The sequence below is a fragment of the Talpa europaea genome (genome assembly GCF_964194135.1).
Source record: "Talpa europaea genome assembly, chromosome: 15".
Classification (NCBI taxonomy): Eukaryota; Metazoa; Chordata; class Mammalia; order Eulipotyphla; family Talpidae; genus Talpa; species Talpa europaea.
Window position 1 is genome coordinate 61,026,930 of NC_140083.1, and position 22,930 is coordinate 61,049,859.

General features: G+C 34.9%; 1 protein-coding gene across 1 annotated transcript in view; it reads right to left on the reverse strand.

Moving 5' to 3' along the window:
• Positions 1 to 6,167: 6,167 nt before the first annotated feature.
• Positions 6,168 to 22,930, reverse strand: part of ATF7IP (activating transcription factor 7 interacting protein) — a gene marked incomplete at its 3' end in the record, with an annotated part of 77,395 nt that continues 60,632 nt past the window's right edge. Inside the window, exons 11-15 of the mRNA XM_084255657.1 lie at positions 16,729 to 16,807; positions 14,561 to 14,716; positions 12,725 to 12,907; positions 11,620 to 11,732; positions 6,168 to 6,587 (exon numbers count right to left, since the gene is read on the reverse strand). Coding sequence (XP_084111783.1) covers positions 6,168 to 6,587; positions 11,620 to 11,732; positions 12,725 to 12,907; positions 14,561 to 14,716; positions 16,729 to 16,807 — 951 coding nt within the window. The remainder of the gene's footprint in view (positions 6,588 to 11,619; positions 11,733 to 12,724; positions 12,908 to 14,560; positions 14,717 to 16,728; positions 16,808 to 22,930) is intronic.

Consider the following 22,930-nt stretch of genomic DNA (forward strand, 5'->3'; position numbering starts at 1 on the left):
CTTGACATAAAATGGAGGGAGACAAGGGACTACAAGGATACAAAGGAGATACCAAAGGCACTATTTTAGCTATGTTTTTCCCTCAGAATTAGTCAATAAAATATATTATTTTCAATCTGTCACTTTCACTTTCCACTATTAATTTTAGTTTTTAAGATGCATTCACTATGGAGTGGAGCATTTAAAAGAAACATCACATATTCCATTGTGTATATATACCACATCTTCTTGATCCAGTCATCTATTTTGGGGCATTTGGTTGTTTCCAGGATTTACCTATTGTAAATAGTGCTGCAATAAACATAGGGGAACAGGTGTTCTTTTGAATCAATGTTTTTGTGTCCTTCAGGTAGATCCCTAGGAGTGGAATTGCCGGGTCATATGGTAGCTCCATTTTTAGCAGGTTGAGGAATCTCCACACAGCTTTCCATAGTGGTTGTGTTATAGAGCAACCCCGATGTTAAACGGGTTCCTGGCTGTGGGTCCTCACCCGCGCGCTTTAAAGGGACCTATGAATACTCTACTACACACACACAAAAGGGTTAATAAAAGGTTTATTTACAAGAGAAAAAGAAATAAGGAAAATGTACAACTCAGGGAGAAAATAGGGAAATAAAGTCTTTAATGCGCCCTACCCGATCCGACAACCTGGAAACCCAAAGTCACTCTCAGAGCTGGCCGGACGCTGCGAGCTGGCCGAGAGCCCAAAAAAATGGAGAGACCCTCAAAGCCCACGTGTCTGCCTTTTGTATCCACCTGGCTGCTTAACCCCACCCTCAGGTCCCAGCCACCTTCCCTTTGGTGGTGATGGGATTTGGAGTTCCCAGTGTCTTTGGCTTTGACCTGGGGTGGGGGTGGAGTCCACAAAGCCTATATGGAATTTGCTTTGGGACATCCTTTTCCCCCCTAACAGTTGGACCAGTTTACACTCCCACCAGGTATATATACACACAATGGAATATTATTCAGCAATCAAAAAAGATAAACTCACTCCATTCGCAGCAACGTCGGATGGTTTCACTTATAGCAGGAATATAGGGGAACCAAATAAGAGATCAGTGTAAAAAAAATAATAGTACAAAACACAGCAAAGCAAAAAACAGACAATTATAAACCAGAGACATACTGCAAAAGAGGAGGAGGGAGAGAGTAGCACAGGGGACTGTGGTGATGGTGTACAGTGCCCTGGGAAAGGAAATTCTATGAGGACTCAACCTGAGGGGGTAGGGAGAAGCAAATATTGTTCAAAAATAAAAATATGTATTGTAAAATGTTAATGTAAAATTTAAAAAAATTAAAATTTAAAAAATAACCAGAAGTGAACAAAAAAATTAAAAATGATTAATATGAAAAAATAAATAAATAACAGAAACATCACATATGACAACAATACCAAGCCTCAGCAGACAAGCTTTTACGGGCAGGGCAGAAACTGCTTCCTCATTCACCAAAATCCATATTCTCCTTTCATGTCTGATTGTACTGCCACGTCTCCCAGGTTCCCTTAGGTAGTTGTGCCACGTGACAAGAGCGCATGCCTATGGAACCTGAGATGAGAGGCACTTCAGGCCCGGCCACTAAGAACCTGGACTACTCCATGTTCTTTCTTTCCCCCTTGGCTGGATATACTTAATGACATGGCCTGAGAGGGTGGTGGGCAGCATTTTCAAAGCAACAACTGACAGAAATAGAGCCAGTGATTTTTCTGGTCCTTGACGAACATCGCTTGTCTTTTTGTGGTGCAGGCAAGGCAGGCAACCTAGCACACCTGAATGTCATCTCCCCCTAGTTCAAAGCACTGTCTAATCTGGGAGCAACTCTACAGAGCAACTATTCTTTCACTGTTGAATAACTATGTGGCTTGAGAGCCATGGTATTGCCAAGCTGGTTAAGTAAAGCATACTGTACAGTTTAACAGGCGATTTTTAACAAGGTGAGAGAGAGAGAGAGATCTAAAAAAACAACACAAGGACTGAGAAGAATCAGCATTAGAATGACTCAGATACTCAGAATGTTAAAAACCCAGTAGTTTATTTCAAAGTATAAATTTCAGGCTTGCTGGACAAAATCCCACTACAGTTAACACTTACACAGACACCACTCTACTTACATTAAAAAAAAAAAAAAACCCACAAAAACCTTCAAAACCTAATAAAAATAGGGCAACTTGCTATAGCCCAGTTTATTTTAGACATTAGGTCTTACACTGTCTTACTATTTACACTTTAAACTGTAAAGAAAGAAAAATCAGGATGCAAGTTTCCTACAAAGAATTTATTTTTGCATTTAATTTTGAAATGGCTGATAAAATACTAAAGCCAGGTCCCCCAAAAGGTGTTTGATTGCCCAGTTACCTTATTTACAAACAAACCCTTTAAAAAAAAAGACAGCATTTAAATACAAATGGGTGCTTAGCTGACTCTACAAATAAAAAACCAGAAAAACTTACTTAGAATAAAACTATTTTAAGATGAGAAAAGGTGTTTGTATTATCCTATTCTTCCCCAATGGCTGGCTCAAGGGGAACAGGTTTGAGAAATCAGATGTCTGCCACACTAACAGAACACCTCATGAGAATTGCTTCAATCGATTTTTTTTTTGTCCCAAAAAGTAAAAAAGAAAGGGGGAGGAGATCATTTGCCTATATAAAGAGTAAGGAAGGCAGAATCATACACTGGTTTTAGATAAATTATTTGTAATAATCTAATACTGGGACATGGTTTTTCTGAAAAAAATAGAATAAAACAGGCCAATGACTAGTCAATGATAAAATTAAAATAACTAATTATAGTATACTTCAGTTGCCCAAGACAAGGAGTTGGGGAGAACACTTGGAAGATCTTTGCAGTATTAGACTGTGCTAAGATCACAGTGTGTAGCAGTGAGAGGATACCACAGGCATTATTTTGTTAATTTTGTACAGTACTGGAAAATTTGTGGAACAAGATAAATGCATCTCATGCAATAGTAACACTCACCTTGCTGCATAAATGATTTGAAAAATTTAAGTAAAAGAGCAAACAATAACTAAGTTAACACGCGAGACAGTAAGAGAACCGTGTGGTGCAGCGGGGCTCGGGACGTCTACACAAAGATGCACCTAAGATTCTAAGCTCCTTGCTGTAAGTATTTTTTTCCCCCAATTTTACTTTTCAGTTATTATCTAGCAATGGGGTGGGGAGAGTGGGGAACACCTCTTTTTGAGGCCAATGGTATCCCAATACTCACTTTTAAGGAAGAAAGCGCTACTCTTCACTATTCTCATAAACCATCCACTGTGTAAACAGTACACAGTATTCTGCATATTTTCAAAGTGAGTCGAGAGGAACAGAGAGCTAGTTACCTCATAAAGTTAACAACAGATGTCTTTGTATGTCATTTATAAATTTACTGGCAAGAACATAATTTTAAAAAGAGGGTTACTCACACTTAAAACAGGGTGAAATTTACTCTGACAAAGTGCAAAGTAGAGAGTAACAAACATCACTGTTACCTTTAAATGCCATATAAACATCCTACATTTCAGGTTGAAATATCAGAAGTTTCCAGGATTTCCAATAAGACAATACTTACACAGGTATTGTCAGGCTAAAAATGTAGCAAACTTGCATTCCCAAAATGGGATAATCAATTTTATTTGTAATACTTTGTGAAAAGGTACCTGTGAAATAAAAAAAGGTACCTTGGAGTGTGAAGTGCTACTAAAGTCATAATCAGCAGCTTTATCTAGCTGAATCTTCCATTCTCTCTCCCCAAAAGAAACAAACCAAAGAGTCAGTGCTCATCAACATTAAAAAATATTCAAAATAAAAGCCTAGAGTTCAAGCCTACCCCTTTCAGTAAATCCAGTAAAGCTGTGAACTTTAAATACAATGACATGTTAATGTGAGACCATTTTACATACTTTGTCCTCAAATCATTACAGTCTCTCTTTATTCCTTCCTTCCACCAGGTGGAATGAAACTTTTATTTTACTGTAAAAATCTGTTTTTAGGGCTACTATTTGAGAATTTTTTTTCCTCTGACAGAAAACACACAAGATAGGCTAAAATAATACAACATTTTCATTCTACTCGGATTTTTTCACCTGATTATATAATGCTATGAAAGCTTTGGAAAACAAAGTATCAGTGAATATAAATAAAAAGGGAACTCTTCTACACTTGGTAAACAAACTGTTACTACGTGACCATAAAACAGGCCAATAAAGAATTTTGAACATGGGCTTTCCCTTTTGTAGACAGGAATGATCTAGATTAATTATCAATATTGCAACCACTGCTGGAAAAACATATATACATGCAGATACAGATAGGTGTTCAGAGACATCTGGAAGATCAATTTTTTGCCTTTTAAATTTTCATTGGCATGACATTGGGAATGTCTTGACCATCATCATTAGTCCTTGAATGAGTAACACCTATATAGTTTGTTGGCAAATTTGATTCATGGAAACTTTAATTCTCATTGTGATCTCACTTTCTGAAAGTGAAAGGAAGCATTTACATTTTGGCAATCTGTACGCTTTCTTCGGCATCATTCAAACATTACACCTAACATAACAGCACAGTGACTAGTGGAAGTCTCTAAAGAGAGTTTTTGTATGGGGAGAATGCTTCTGACTACAAGTCATCAAAGTTATAAAACAAAGCAGCATTAATAAAAGGGATAGCCTCCTCCTGTAATTCCAGGAAAAATTAATGACAGGGTAGAAATAAGAATTCAAAGATGGCAAGGGAAGATGACTTGAAAAATTATTTCACAAACTTCAAAAATTCTTTTCAAAATATTTCCAACCACACTCTCATCTCCCAAATTACCCCAGCTTTCCTATCCTAAACTATCTACACTCAAACACCTACCTGATACCAATATAGCTGGCAACCAAACTGAAAATCCAAGAAAGACCTAAGCAAAATTGGGTTAACTTTGAAGAGGCAAAGAGATGCACAGAAAATTGTTATCTTATTGTCATATAAAATGATCCCAAGTATATACTTTAAGTTCCATTCAAAGCTGACATAGGGTAAACGCAGACAAATGTTGGCACCATCAAAACAAAAGGTGAAAACAGGAAAAATGATGAAAGAATAAAGAGGAAAGAGAGATTTCCCTTTGATCGTTTAGCCTCCTGTATTTAGTGAACTTTACTAATTACTTCCTTTGAAAGAACGCTTTGGGTGATCATGTACACTAGAATTGCTTTCTTAATTTCTAACACAGTGTGCAACACAGATACTAAAATATGTTTGAAAGAAAATTTTCTTACACAGTATGGTCTTCTCTTGATCACCTTTACACACAGTTAAATAGTGATCAAAAATAAAAGCATTTATATTTTTAGAAGAAAACAGCAAGTCAAAATTTGGGAAGTTAAATGAAGTGATGAACATATTTATATAAAAGCCTTAGTTTAAATTTTATTTCAGGGGAGTATGCTATATAGTTGGTGGAGATGAAGGAGAAATGAAGGTGAAAGGCTGAAAGTGAGCAGTAAACCACAATGGACAAGTGGCCCTGTTTACTTTTGTAGTTAATCTTTAAGGCACAAAATAAATGTAAAAGCCGGATCAGGAAAAGGAGGAAAAGGAGGGGGTGATGCAGATCTTTTTTGCCTACTTAACAACCCAGAAGAGACAAAAGAAAAGATAAACCTGTTCAAATTAACCTGTTTAAAACTATTTAGTAATTTTGCTTATTATTTATTTCTTTGGGTTTTGTTTAGATTCCGTTTAAATCATTTAACTATGAAACTCCAGATCCTTTAGAAGCAGAATCATGCCAGTTACATACCTCAGATCCTTTGATCATCTACTTACTTCATACCAGAAGAGGTAAATTGGAGAATGAAAATGGGAGATTCCACTGCAATAAACATATAAATAGGGAAAAACACACAAAAACACCCACACATATTCCCCAATGTCAAAACTAAAGCAAGGTGCACATTTACATTTCCAACTTTGAAGCTTGAATTGTCCAGGAAAATTCTCCCTTTATGGGCTGAGTTTATTTTACCTCTGATTATAAACAAATGTAGTGTATATACACATCTGTCCAAGAAATCTTGCACAATATGGATTTTACAATGGGTATCATGCACAAGATTAAAACAAGACCAAAAAAGTGGAACTTCTGAAAGTGGAAGAGATAAAGGCTCCAAGGTTTTAACTGTTCTGGGATGAAGAGATCACATCCGTTGACTGAGGATCACAGAAAGGTCCAAAACGTCCATAAATATCCTTGGCTCGTACTGCAAAGTAGTATTTGCTGCCAGATACAAACTGGGTGAGAGTGCATGCCATGGGCAAGGGAAGTGCCTTTACCTCTCCAATCTTTTTCCATTGTGAGGGCACAGTGGCACTGGGTTCCTCATGATAAGCATAGAGATGGTAGCTGTCAACAGTGGCACAGCTTCGATCCACCTCCAGGACACTCCATGACAGTACAATACCATTTTGACTCTGAACTCGTGCTAATTTCAAGTGTGGCTTCTGAGGCAGAGATGTGCTGGCAGCTTCTGGGGGCAGACGCTGCGGTTGTGGGGCTTCTGGTAAGGGTGCTGGATGCACAGGGCGTGGGGGCTCCTAACAAAAGAAGAGTTATGTTGATTTACAATGACCACATAAGGAACTATTTCTGAGTTCTAGAACCAAAACACCTTAGAGATCATTTAGAGACACATCAGTTAACACTAAGAATACTGGGAAATACCAAACATCATACCAAATTTGGCAAGTTTTATTGATTGATTTGTAATACAGCTTGTCCCCACAATGGTGCTGAGGTACTCCTACTTTACTTTCTAGATCTAAAACACTTGAGTCTTGGCGGGGGGGTAGCGGGGCGGGGGAATAAAATCCCTGCTGCTAGAATCATCTTGAAAAACACTGAAGGGCCTCCATGGTGGCGCAGCGGTTGAGCGCTGGGTTGCGAAGCTGCCTGCAGCTTCTGCAGCACCGGTTCGATCCCCGGTTGCTCCCCGGCCTCTGGAGGAGGGTCCCACATGGCACGCACACCTCTCCTGCCACCCGTTGCTCCCCTCAGCAGTGTGCTTCAGTCCTTCTGCCTGCTCTGCTCCCCACTCTGGCTCTGATGAATTCTCTCGACCTCCCGCACTTCTGACTGTACCCAGTGCTTGCATAAATAAATAAATAAATAAATCTTTTTTAAAAAAAAAAAAAACAACAAAAAAACACACACTGAAATAGCCATCAACTTTTAACAAATTTAATTTTTTTTTTAAGATTTATTGATTCATTTACACAAGAACCAGGGTACAGGCCAGATGCGCAGGGGGGTGAGAGGATTCACCAGAGACAGAGCAGGGAACAGAACATGCAGACTGACTGAAACACACTGCTGAGAGGAACAGCAGGTGCGACAGGAGAGGTCTGTTGCGCCATGTGGGACCCTTGCTGGCTAGCCGGGATCGAACCTGCGCTGCAGAGGCTGCGGACAACTTCACAGTGTGGTGCTCAACCGCCTGCGCCACCAGGAGAGACCCTAATTATTTGTTTTTAATTGAATTCTCTACCTGTAATTTAATTCTCTGTGCTATAGGTCTCGTTTTAGTATACTACAACAATATCATATGTGGTAGTCTAGCATATAAAATTTGAGAACGCATTTTTTTCATTAGAAAGCTATTTTTCCATATAACGACAGTTGCACATTTTATGCTCAATGTATATTTTGTTCTTAGTCTACATGAAAAAGGTGCCCATGAGAGAAAGGACTTGAAATGCAGAAATAGTTCTGCACATTTCTACCAACAAATAAAGCATGAGCAAAGGCATGATGGCATGATGATGGAATAGTGAGGAATTTGTAGGCAAAAAACAAATACTGATGTTTACTTAGACACAGGGTATGTAAGGAAGATAAACATGGAAAGGTAAGGCCAAATGATCAGAAAGCATGAATACTAAGTCAGGAAATCAAACTGATATATCAAACACTGGACATTATTACACCTGAATTTTAAGACAGTGATCCCCCCCCCCCAAAGATTCAACTGCTATGAAATAGGAATATGAATGATCTTTTCTTTTGTTCATATAAAACTTCAGTCCTCAATGACTTTATACTGGAACTCATGAAACATGATTTCCTTAACTGAAATTCATTTAACTCTATTTTACTATGCATTTCATTAAATGAATGACTTTTATTACACTAATGAATCTGCAAAGGTCTTATAACTTTTTAATATGTATGCCATCTCAAAGCTTAATAACAGGAACTTGTACATATCAATAGTAACAATTCAAAAAGCACATACTGAATAATTTCAAGGAATGCAAATCTACTATTCAAAATCATATATAGTAGGAAAAAAATCATTTTCTAGACATTACATATCCAGTAAAAGGTACAATCTACAGTTAAAAAACTAAAGTACATTAGAAGGAAAAAAATTAAAGTAGATGAAAAATTTGAAAGATGAAGTACAAGTGATTAGCATATTAATCTTGTTTTATTTTCTCTCAAGTTCTTTATTCCCTAAAATGACTTAATCTGTTCAGAAAATAACATTATATAAATATTAAGGCTAACAAAATCAAAGAGAAAAGGTGTAAAGGTATGAATTTGATTGGAGGGCACACAGGTTTCTGGAGTTTGACAATGGCTTAATAAATGGTCTGTCATTTCTAATTCTTCAAATTCTAGGATTCTGATTCTGCTCATATCCCAAAGTAATTAAGTCAAATGAGTTATGGTTTTGCTTTGTTCCTGCCATTGTAATAGAGATTTTTATTGAAATTTTACAGACAAAATAATACATCAGGCATCTGCTTCAAAATAATCCAATGTAATACATGATGTAGGAAGAAGTGACGGCTCTGTAGATCAAAGACTGTCCATGTGGTGAAACTGTTGAAGAGGTGACAGGTTATGTGGAGAAAACTACACACTGTTCTCGCCATAATTATATATATATATATATTTAAAGAATAAAATGTAAAAATAAAGTGATTAAAAAACAAGACTGTACAAATGCCCCTACTATGTGATACAGTTTAAGGCAATACACAAAGAATCATTAAAAAACCTGATAGATCATCAAATCTGCAAAATTACAGTAAGAATTTTTTTGCTATATATGTATTTTAGAAAATATGGAATTAAATTATTTTTAATTGCAAAAAAAGTATGCTGAATAATGGCCACATACACAAATAGAGTGATGATGTGAAGCACTGTGAAAACCCTCTGGAGGTGCCAGGAATCAATCTGTTTTAAAATACGTCTGGCTCTGACACCCAATGACACTGGGTAACCACTTAAGATCTTTATTTCCATTGAAAGGAGAATAATCCTCCTAAGGTTATAAATACTAAATTAGATAACACATGTAGGGTACTTACTTAAGTACTTTGTCTATGTAATAAATGCTCCATTAATAAAATAATAAAATAGTTAAGAGCATAAGCCCTAAAGCTGAAATGCATGGGGTTTTATGCTACAAGGACCTTGGACTCTGTGTATTAGCTGTCATATCTGTAATAAAGGATAGAAAAAGAGAGCAAGAGTTCTACAGGATCAAGGATCAGTGTAAAGATCAATTACATTACCAATGCCTGGCACATAGTTAACCCTCAGTAAATGCCAGTTATTATGAACATCAACAAAAAGGTTTGTATGGTAAAAAGTGGTATCAGCTTTAATCTCCTTCACAAAGCTAGCAAATTCATTTATATGGCATACTAATACCAATTAAAATCTTTTAAAATAACATCACAGAATAATGTGATACTATTTTGGAGGCTAAATCTAAGGAGAAATTTTTGGTTTTTCTCTATTAACTTCTGACAAATGAATTTCCAATAATATTGGATTACTAGAAATGACGTGATTATAAAGTAGCAGTTAGAACTGATAAAAGGTTTTGAGGAAAAGAATACAGTCAGAACATGAAAATAAATTTTTAAAAATACTTTTTTTACCTTTGACTTTTTTTATAATGGTCACCTCATTTTCCAAAATTTTTTTCCCACTGCCATCCATTACATTCTTTTCTTCTTCCCTTCTCTCTTTTAATTTTAGAAACTCACTTATTTTATTAGTGTCTACTATTTTTGTAAGCTCTCTCTTTGCTGAATCATCTGCTATGTAAAAACCCAGTATCTGTCTTAGTCACTGTGACTTGCTTTACTCCACATCACTCCCTCCAATTCTTCCCATTTTGCTGTAAGCGTCAATATTCCACCTTTCCTGGTGGTTTTCTCACACCAGCATTTTGTGATGTTATTTTCTTTTTAGTTTTAGTTTTTGAGTTTTAATAGGGAGTTTTCTTATCCTAGTAAATGGGCTTTATGCTCCTCTACAAGAAGCTGGGTATAATCCTAATCTTTCCCAGCACCTTTAGGTATAAACAGACTGCTGCCTTTGTACATGTCCAGATGGCCAGGGCAGTGTCACTGGCAAGAAAGGAACCAGGGCAGCAGGGAATCAAAAGGTCATCTCCAGTGAGCATCAGGGGTCCAACTTTCCTACTGTGCACTTAGTATCCCAATTACAGTGGATCCCCTCCCCTGGACCAAACTCCTCAGCCAAAATATCTCATATAGCTTTTCGCCACCTTAACCACTAGGTTGTATGTGTTGCAGCAGTGGGTAAGATCACTGTTGAGACAGAGCCACAAACCAAGAATTGTTCTTTTAACTTCTCAAGTATGGAGTCTCATCCTGGGGCGCTTTGCTTATTAAGAGCTTGTCATTAACATGCAAGGATTTATTTTGGTTAGAGAGAGCATTCAGTTGTCTTGATTTCGGTCATATGTGACACTGAGGCAAGTGTTTTGAGTATCAATCTCAGGCTGCAAACAAAGCGTCATCCCTGAGGAGACACAGGTGATCCAAACCTGTTTTTTCCTGCCAGTTCCGTTTCCAAATATTCTAGATTGGGAGCCTCAGGCTCCAGCCTGTAATAATCATTCTGCATCCCTACTCCTACTGCTCTCCAGTAGTGCACCTTCCGTCCTGCACGCCAACCCTGTGTATCTCCTTCTCCTGTGCAGTGAGTGAATGGTAGATCTCCAGAGTCCCCAGTGTGGATGTGTGGTCCTGAGAAAACAGAACCAGAGGGGCTTCCCAAAGCAGCTGCCCTCCCTTTCATGGGTTGGACTGGCCCAGTTTTGCTGCAAACACTACTCAATTACAGTTTATCCTAGTCTTTTCCAGAAGACCATTGCTTCCTACGTAGGTGGTAGTCATTCATTCATCTTTTACAAGTTGTTGTCTTTGAACTCCTGTAATTTAGTTGTGAATATTTGAGGAGGTGAGCCTATTATCTTTATTCTGCTGCTGTCTTGCCAGATTTGTCAAAAAATACTCTTTAACCATGAATTAGAAAGGATCTATTTTATTTTACATGCCCAGTTGTGAACATTTTTTGTACAATGGACACCATCCAAGGAAACTCAATGATATTTGAAGACCATCATCCCTAGGTATTCTGTTCATATTTATTTATTTTCTCAAATAAACTTGTGCAGGAAAAATAGAAGACTTGTCATTTCCTTTTGACATAACTAGTTTAAACAAAAAATACTAACTGATAATATCTGAAAGCTTTACAGTTAAGAATTTTGTAAAGCCAAGAGTCATCACTTACAGTATGCACTTGCGGTGGTCGATGATGCACTGTGAGCTGAGGTCCTGTTGATCCCAGGGCTAGTCCGTTGTTTACAACATATGTAGTTGCTTGAGGCACTCGAACTGTGACACCTACAAAAGAAAATTAAGGAATAACACTAGAATTCTATTATAAATTTAGTGGAGTACTTATTAAACACTTCAAGTCAGTGAAGGGGTGTTTTAAAAGTCAAAAGAAAAAAATGTTTCTATCTCAAAAGTCTACATTCAGTCAAAGTTTCATTTGAGCAAGGGGATAAAAAATTTTCATATATGCAAGCAATCAAAATAAAACTCCACAAACCCTTTTCTCAAGCAGCCACTGAAGGATGTGTCACCAACATGAGAGAAAATAAAGAGGAAATTTTGAGACACAAGAACAGGCAATGTGACACAGAAGAGAAACAAATGAAATCCCAACCAAGAGGACTATGAGCAGATTCTCTCACTGGAGACTATCCTTTCCATCGACTGGATGAAGCCACTATTGACCATTCCCACTTTAATTAGGGAAAGTATCTTTTTTTTTCTTTTTTTTTAAAGATTTATTTATTTATTTATATAAGCACTGGGTACAGTCAGAAGCATGGGAGGGTGAGAGAATTCACCAGAGCCAGAGCAGGGAACAGAACAGGCAGACTGATGAAATACACTGCTGAGGGGAGCAGAGGGCACGGCAGGAGAGGTCTGTCTCGCCATGTGGGACCCTCGCCGGTGGCCAGGGATGGAACCGGTGCTGCAGAGGCTGCGGGCAGCTTCACAGTCCAAAGTTCAACCACTGCACCACCAGGGGAAGCCCAGGGAAGGTGTCTTTTAATAGAGTGTACACCACATCAAAAAGGGTACTATAATAGTATAAGACATAAAAAATTACAGTTAAAATTGAAAACACATAGAACACAAACTATGTCTCATATATATATCCCAGTTTTCTCTGGTTAACTCTCCTAGAGGAAGAAATATGAATTAACAGTTTTAATATGATATCATAAGCAATTTTTCTCAAACAATGTCAATATCAGTGACAGCAACTAAATGTTTAAGAACTACATGCTATTTAGAGTCATAAATAAGAAATCTCTTACTATTTGGGGGATTGACCTGCCGAACAGCAGGAGCCTGCATAACAGTTCCTCGCAGGGGAGCCTGAGCTGGTGGTGCTGGGATAGTTGTATAAACCACTTGGTGGTTTGCAGGAGCTCTTGGTATAGGGAGTCTTGTAGTCACCTGAGTTACTGGACGATGTGTTACATTCACGGTGGTTGGAGCTAAGGAAAGACAAGAATATATATATAAATATAATGATATATAAATACATATTTACAAAAATTCAGTAAACTATGTATCATACAGTTAAGTTCATATAAAAGACATACTTAAATGTCAAGTAAACAGTATTAAATGATAATTACCTTTACACAAAATGTAACAAGCTGTAATAAAGAAATAGACAATAGTTTCCTTTTGTAATCGCATCTGCTAATGAGAGGACCAACCGAAATTACTATTATAGCCCAAGCTTTAGAAGAGCAGCTCAGTCATGCCACCCCCCCCCCCATGCTCTTTAGTTTGGACAAGATAATAAAGATAAAGGAAGGACTTAGACTTGAGAGGATGCTCTGTATAGGAGTGATTTAAAACAGCAAACAAGGCCCTCCAGGCCTTCTGCCAATAGATATAAATCCCAAAGAGTAAAATTCTCTATTCCCATAGTTCAAGAGCCTGGCTGACTAGTGCAACTGACCTTTTCTTCAGACGAACTAACCATCTCTTTTTCAAAACAATACATTTAGAAGACTTCTTCCTTCTCAACCCTGTCATTTCTCAATCTGTGCCTCACTCTTAAGTTTTTAAATAACATTTTACTTTTTTAAAGATTTATTTATTTATACAAGAACTGGGGCACAGTCAACAGGCGCAGGAGGGTAGGAGAATTCACCAGAGACAGAGCAGGGAGCAGAACAGGCAGACAGACTGAAGACACTGCTGAGGGGAGCAGCAGGCAAGGGAGGAGAGGCCTGCCACACCATGTGGGTTTCTCCCTGGTCAGCCAGGAATCGAACCCGCACTGCAGAGGCTGCAGACAGCTCCAAAGCGCAGCGCTCAACCCGCTGCTCCACCGGGAAGGACCCCATAACTAACTTTCAAATGCAATGGTAACTTTCAATGTGGTTCTTTCTTTAGAAAGGGGAAAAAGTACACAAGGAGAATTCTTATCTATTCATCACTTTATTCTCCATTTTATCATCTATACCAGACATCGGTTTGCATAGTAACATTTCCTTCTAAAATACCTAAATTAAATGACTGTCATTTAATTTTACTGAAGTCAGAGGGTTTATATTTAAGTATTTTGAAGATAAATCTCTAAGCAGTGGGGTATTTTAAGAAGGCAAACTATCTTGATTGGCTTCCAAATAATTTAGAAGATATGGGGCATGTCTTGAAAATGTCTGATTTACAGTTTGGGAAGTAGAAGTGAAATATTAGTATGCGTCCCCTCATGGTATTAGGCTGTTTAAAACTAGCTCAAGAATCATTTCAAAATTCTTGTTGGATCAGTTAACTATAGATTCTTGGTTATAATAAAATGAATCACTATAGCTTCCCTTCCAAAGAAACCATATTCATGTCTGTTATTTACAGTCGTGGATGACAAAGATATATATACATATATACATACATACGTGTGTGTGTGTGTGTGTGTGTGTATAGTTTAAATCTTTTAATAACCATTCTGTGCCAATGTTACTACTTAAGATGGTCAGCAAAACTAAGTTACACTGCATTCAAAATGATATATTTGTCTTCAAAATAACCATGAGAATTGCACTTTAATTTTGTTAATCTTTCCATTCAATTTCATAGTAACATGTCACTGTTAAGACCAAAGCTTCCATCCAATGATTCAGCAAGTTTACCTGTAGGTAGTAAGTGTATGGTTGTCTGAGATGGTCCACTTGTTGGCACCCCAGATGGTTGAAGAGGTGGCGCTGGCTGGATGGGTTGCAATGGTCGAGACACAGGCTGCGAAGAACTCAGGGTTGATACAGGAGTATGATTGAGCTTTTTAGGGTCTGTCAATTAAGTGATTATGACAGAAAAAAATTAGAAAAAACATGTTTTTTCTTTATACATTTCACTTTGCTATCTATTTACTCACATTTATCACTAAAAAAATAATTTATTTATTAGATTAAATATTAAATCTAATTTATTTCTATTTAATTATTTGTACTTTTGACAATTTAAAAACCAAGTCAGGACCTTAAATAATTCAGTTTCATACAGATTCTAATTCGAATTCACAAAAGTTTTACATTTTTTTAATGAAAGAATCCTACTTTTAAACTCAATACAGTCTCACATCATTTAGAATAAATTCATGTCTCACATTAACATCAGTCTATGTATCTATTAATGACATTCTCCTAGACAAATACTTACAAACTGATGAAAGTTTTTCACCAGTTAATTCCAATTGTTTAGGTTCATTTTTTGGTAACACAAATGTTCCTTCCTTATGCCATTCTGTATTTAAAATGAAATAGTGTCAATGTTAAAAAAAAATCTAATAGTCTATTAATTGTATGTTTGCATTTCAGAAAAGGCCTTTAAAAATAGTAACTGGGGAGATGAAAAAAAAAAAAAACAAAACCAAGGTAATTGCTATATGACATAATACATAATATAAAGACTAAAAGCCAGAGATTATTCTTTAAAAAAATGATCTTCACTGATTTCTATACTATGGAATTCCTCACTAAAATATAAATAAAATTTAAGGCTTTAGCAACTGATAATTCAATACTGGGATATTAGGGGAGAAAAATGCACTTTACAGTAGGAGAATTTAAGATACACTCAAAGGTGGGATAATGGTAGATCTCATGAAGTATGGATGTTAGAACTGGAAATGGAAAAAGCACAAATAACAAACTTTGCTTAATTTATGTTTTATCCAGAATCATCCCAACCTATCTCCTCTCAACAATAACCTGTATTTATTTTAGACCTCTAGGGATTTATTATGTTTAAATTTTTTTAAAAGAAATAATGAAAGCAAAAGAGATAATTAGAAACTTTTAAAAAATAACCATAGTAGACTAAATTAAACTTTGGGTAAATGATGGCATAAATCTTTCAATGATATGTCACTTTTATACAAAAAAGTTGACTTAACTGTCATAGTCAATTATATAACTTAATTTTGTTTTCCTAAAATCAAGTAATCTATAGTATTTGCTAAAATATTATTTTAAGTCTTTTAAAAAAACTTTAACATCTTTAAGGGAATAACACCATCTTAGTCAACTTTTCACATGCAATATATATAATTATCATTAAAAGTTTTACAGATATGTCAGTGAACAGTTATGTTGTGTAGCCAAGTAAATTTAAGAAATAATTCATGACTGGAATCATTCTTGTTGATTTACATTACAAATTAGCACAGCAGAGACTCAGCAAGGGTTATATTAAGACTCATAATTTTAACTCAACATTTCCCAAGCATATATAACCACAAAACTTTTTATTCAAAGAACATTTACCAACACTACAGAAGATTAAGTGGGGATATTAGTTAACATGTATCCAGTATTATTTCCAAATATGATTCAAAAAAATATTGAGAATTTTAAACTTGCATGCTTTTTAACATTACTTTCTACTTTTATTCATATAATATTACACAAAGTAAATTAATTCAAAACATCAAAATTAAATACGCAAGTTAGAGTCAGGTGACCTGGGCTTGATTCCCAGGTCCACTGCTAACTCATACTCTGCATCTATATCCTCAACTCAAAAATGAGTTAACAGGGTTATTTCCAGGACATGTGAAATAACAGATGTAAAGAGAAGTGTGCCATAAGTCTCCAGACTGTTTTCTTCTATGCCTTGTTCACTTCTCTTCAAGATTTGATTTCTATTTTTCAATTCTAATCTAACAAACTCTTATTCTAAAAGGGATACACAAACACCAAGCACAAAGCTGAAGAGATCTCTCTTTGCTGAATATTATATTGGATTAAGAGGAATAACTGGTTATCAACATTCCTTAGCATGACCACCTATATTTAAGTACCTTGTGAAGCTCCACTCTCTTCATCATCCATTGTGAGGTCAATAACACCACCTGAATCACTGCTTGTGGCCTTTCCACTCTGAAAAACAAAACATTTGCCCATTTGCAAAGGACTCTGGCAGACAAAGAAAATGAATTAATACTCGGGGGAGGGGTCGGGTGGGGTGGGGTGGGATGGGTGGGTGGGGCGATTTAGGGGTGAGGTGGAATGAGGATAATGAATAGCCTGGTTCAATCTGAACCTCAAAATTGATTCCCTTGAAGAAACAAGTTTGTCAGATAAATGACTCCATGATACCCATGAATTAAACATTTGTCCTGTCAAAATTTTTTTTTAAATAGTTTCACCAGAAATACTGTAAAAATTTTTTATTAAGTTGTTAATTGCACAGTGTTATTAAAATGATCAGTTTCTTTCACTGTGATTAAACGAACACAAGCACCATTCTTTACATATTTAAAATTTGATTATCAGTATTAATTCACAAAAATATCAAAGGAAGCTTCAAAGGTAGAATTAGGTTATATAAGAAAATCTAAAATTATTTTGTCCCCTATAAAAATGGCATGGTATATATGGCAGGATGTTGTATGCTGTACTGGTAACTAACCTACAGTTTACTAGAAGTCAATTCATTGTGCAAAAAAAAATTAGAAATGTAATTGAAAAATTTTAAACCATAGAATAGCAACAAAATAGGAAAAGAATATAACATTGACATAATAACCAGGATCAATCTTCAAGTGAAAAAGACAAAGTACATCTTTTAGTCCTAACACATATTAGCTATGTAGATGTATGTCTAAAGGTAATTTCCAAAATTTGAATAAGGACTCTATTATGAGAAATTAATCCGAATATGTACACAGAGAGCTAATACCAGACAAGGCACAGGGTAGCTGTTTATTAAATGCTAACCATAATTATGATATATTAGACTGAGATCAACTCCAAATAATTTTGCACATTTTTATTTGCAAAACTCCAATTTTGTAAAATTAGAGTAAATAATCTCTTTATGCCAGAAAAAATTGGGTCCAATCCTAAGTGACAATGCAATTCTAAATTTTACAATCATAAACTTCAGAGAAAATGACTTGTTCAACAAACAGCTCAAATCTGTGAAATCCAAAATTCAAAGTTCTTAAATCTGTGAAAAGCACAACAGAATTCACTTGTTATAACATATCTATAAAGTCCATTTTTTTCAAAATTTACTAAAATTAAGTTTATCAGATACTAGACAAACATGCAAAGATTACAGTAAAGTAGAACACAATAAAAGGCAAAAGAAATCGCTTCTCAACCTTTTGGCTAAAATCAAGTGTAAAAAGCAAAAGATAGTCAATAGAAAATTACTCCATATGGAGTCAGATGGTGAATTCAACAAAGACTTCAAATCAGCTACTAAATATCTGGTCAAAAAATTAAAGAAAAGTGTAATAATGTTAACAAGTGTGCAAATATCTCAGAAGCAGAAATTAAGAAACAAAAAATACAAATTCTAGGGTTGAAAAGTTATGATTACTAAATAAAAATTAATTGAGTAGGTTCAAGATCATAAAAGACTCAGTGAAGTGGACTCTAGATCATTATTTTCAGAAAGACCTATATAATAACAAACAATTCAGCAAGACCTTAATCAAAGGGAAAGAATGAATAGGTTTGAAAAAAAATTATTAGAAGAAATAATGGCCAAAAATTCCCCAATTTTTGACAAAAAAGATTAATTTACAAACACAGGAGCTTCAGTTACCCAAATACACCCACTCCTATTTATAGACATGCTTGTTAAACTACTGAAAACTAATAATGAAGAGAAAATTTTGAAAATGAAAACTGTTACAGAGAAGCATATAGTCATTGCCGAGTACTGATAAAAAAACAATGGCAGCAACACATTGAATTATCCATAATTCAGTGACTCCTCAAAAAAAGGGAAAAGACAACAAACTACATATTTACATATATAATAAAAACAAGGTATCACTCTCATATCATACTGTAAGATCTTCAGAAAAGCTTTCAGTTTGAAAGGAAATGCTAATTTAGATTTACAGAAAAGCAGACAAGGTAAATATGAACACAAATGCTAAGAATTATATATTTTTTATTTCTTGAAAAGACACATGATGCTAGGAGGCAAAAGTTAACAACAACGTATTAACAGATTTATAGCATGTGTAGATGCAGTAGAGAATGCAATATATGTAAAAATAAGACCATAATACATCTGAAAACATGATGTAATATATATAAGGAAATCAAAAACATTAGTGGGTAAACAAATACATAATAGCAAGGTCTCTTTAATTTATCTAACTAATTCAATACTAACTCAAGTATATTAAAATAACTTTTAGAGGGCCTCCCTGGTTAATTCCCAGCACTATGAGCTATCAGCAGTGACTGCAGCACTAGTTCAACCCCAGGATAGGGAGCTACCCACATGGTACAGCAGACCTCTCTTGCCTTGCCCACTGCTCCCCTCAGCAGTGTCTTCGGTCTGTCTACCTGTTCTGCTCCCTAGTCTGTCTCTAGTGAATTTGCTCACCCTCCCGCACCTCTGACTTGTACCATAGCTCTTGTATAAATAAATTAAAAAATCTTAAAAAAAAAATAAATCTTACTTGGATTTGCTACTTAAAAAAAAAAAATTTAGATTTAGATTTAGATATATATTACAAACCCCAGAGAAATCTCTAAAAAAAAGTAACACACACAGAGCTAAGAAAGGCAACAGGAAAATTAGGCTAGAATGTTAAAAAACAAACAAAAACTAACACAAAATAAAGCACAAGGACCAAAAACTAGATAAAGCTAATTTAAAAAATATAAAACAGCAAATCAAAATACAATCATACTATTGTAAATCATCTAAAATTTCCTATCAAAATGCAGAAACTGCCAGATGGATTAACACATCAAGAAATAAATACAATTTTTCATCTATTTAGTCACTAAATACAAAGACAGGAACAGACTGAATAAACAAACATTAAAAGCACTTGTGAACAATTAATATTAAACAAGATACAAAGAGAAATTTTATAATGGTAAAGAAGTCAATCTATTTCACTTTGTTGGTTTCACTTCATGTTTTGATGCTCTACTGTAAGGTGCAAAATTTTCTATAATGTATAATCTATAATAGAACAAGGAAGTCTATAAGTGACCTATCTACTGAATTGTAGTTTTATTGATCATAACATAACTGATACAATCAATCTATAGTCACACATTATAGTTTCCTGGCTATATTTTTTTCTTGAGAAATAAAAGTAGCAATTATTTCAATAATTATTAACAGCAAGTATAATTATGATAGCGAGCATTATTTTCATCACACTCTGTGTTCAATGTTTCACATTCATTAACAACTTTAATCTTTATAGTAATTCTGAGGTGAGTACAAGCATTAGCCACATTTTATAGATGAGAAATCCAAGGTGTTAAGGAACTGGCTCAACGGTTACCCACTGTTAAGTGACAGGAGTCAAGCTGCCTGAATCAAAGAACTTATTATTTCTATGCCACTAGGAGCAGATTTATAAATAGACATAAAAACAGTCATGAGTTGCTTAATGCAAAATGAGATGCATTCTGATGCAGGGTGATTTCATCACTGTGCAAGTATCACAGAGTGTACTCACACAACCCAGAACGGTATAGCCTACTGTAAACCTAATCTAACTATAAAGACCATTATTGTATATGCATTCTTGACTGAAATATCATTATGCAGCAAATTATTTATACATATATATGTATACTTACATTTTTTCCTAACATCATTTTTGAGAAAAAATTTCTAATCAGAGACATCATGTGTTTGTATCAGCATTTATGCATATTAGCAATAATCTCAATTTGAAACTATAAAAAAAATCATAGTCATGTCAAGAGAGCAAGGATTGGCTCTGTATGGTTATTATTTTTTTGGTGATGATATAAATAAGAATATATTTGAAAGGCTAGAGTAGAACATGTCAATAATTACACAAAGAAAGTGAACACAGAAGACCTAGTTATTCAATTTTTGCCCATCTTTCCAAGGGAACGTGGCACTATAATTGGGACTTCATTAGCTACCAGTTATTTGTCCCTTGGATAGTTCACATTAATAATTAAAATTTCTCCTATGTACACTTTGAGCAATAGACTGTGTCATAATGGCTTGTCAGGATTTATACGCAACAAAATCAAGACTGATGATGTACAACTGGCTTAATTGTTGAGGTTCCAAGTATCATGGCTGGTTATGCAGAAGGATGTAGTTTACATGATCAGTCCATGAAAATATCTCATACCCTGAGGCTCACTGTGGCTTCAAAGACCCTCTGAACACGTCCCTACAGTTAACAACTAGAGAGAAAAACACATTTTGTGTGATGCTGAAAACAGAATTTAGAAGTTTGTACCTGACCTTTTTAAACACTACTTGATATATATCTTCTTCCTGTTATTTTTACTTTCTAGATTTTTTAAGACAAACCATAACCAAATGTAAAATGCTATGGATCTTATGAGTCCTTTTAGCAAATCAGCAAACTTAAGGGTGACAAAACAGCAATGTAACTGCAGAAGCACCATAAAAAGAATTCTATTCTGTTTAATGTATGATGATGAACTGAATGAATAAACCATGCAGTTCATTATATGAAATAAGCTAATAAACACTTATTTGGGGGACATTAGAGAAATCTTCATTCAAGAATTACAAAAAGATTATTTTCACATTTAATTATTTCCTAATTATCTATGAAAGAAAAAACAATCCTTTTAATCTAAAATAGCTTTAAGGTGTTTAGAAGTGCAATTTTAAGTAAGATTTGGCATAGAAAAACAAATTAGTCGAGATCATAAAAAATGACAGTCTAAAGAATCACAGCCTATTTCATACAAGTTTCTATTTCTCAGCAAGTGGCATATATAAGGTTAAAAAGCTAACAAATTTCTTAAAAATAGCTTTTAGAAATAGTATATAATATTACACTAATGAAAATATCAAGTAGGATGACAAAAATTGTACCAGAAAAGTCAAGACAGCAAAGCATGAATTGATATCTGGTAGCGCATATATACTTCCATAGTGGTTCATCATATAATAATACTTACAAATCATATTTATAAGTGGCACTCATTAAAAGCTGAAGCTTTTCTCTCTCTTAAACTTTACTATTTTTAACCAGGCATTATTTTAGGAGGTTAGCTGCCTAGCCAAACTGCTTGCATTTTCCATGCTCTACTACTAAATTCCTCATTCTCTAAGCCATATACAAGTTCCGTGATGAGCTTAACACTTAGTTGTGCTCTTGGATGTCTAATGCAGTTTCTTGTCTTTTCAGGCATCTTTTGTATTCACCAGTACAAGTCATTTCTTTAACTGTCAGTTATATAGGGCAAGGTAAAGTATTTCAGATTCTAAAACTGTGAAATGTATAATAATTTTGTGATGTTTTAGATTTACAGATAAGAAGTTGGGGAATAATTAGATTTTATATTATTCTGGGTATATTTTTCTTGAATTTTAAAGTATAACAAATTTTATATCAATTTTAATTTCATTTAAATGTTGACAATGGTACAAACACTTCATTTTAGCAATCTACTGTCCCATTGTAATGACAAAAATGTTCTTCTACATTTGTGTTTTTCTGATTTGGTACTGGCTGGTCATAAGTGGTTACTGAGGCTTGAAATGGGGTTACTGATGACAGAGTAGGTGAAAATTTCATTTTAAAGATAGAGGAATTAAATCTACATGTGGCTTATGGTTACATACTGAGAAAGTATACCTCTAGAAGAATCAGCATTTATAAAATGAAACACAGCCATTACTGAATGTCAAGTTTCCTATCTTAAAAATATTACTTAGCTTATCCAAACCAAAAAAAAAAAAAAAAAAAAAAAAAAAATCACCAAGGAAAATAAAGATGATGGCAAATTCTTTGTTTAGTGTTAGGTTTGTCATAAAGATTACCCATACATCCCATAAAAATCACTGAATATATTATTATTTCCTATACTATCTTTTTCAAAGTACTTCATATACCTCTAATTATCAACAGCAATAATGCACAAAAAATCCTTATAAAATAACACAACTTTGTCCTTTACTATCACACAAAGACTGACAAAATTTTAAGAAATAAAGTATTTCTAATGGCTTTAATTTGAGCTGTAAATCATGGTATCTAG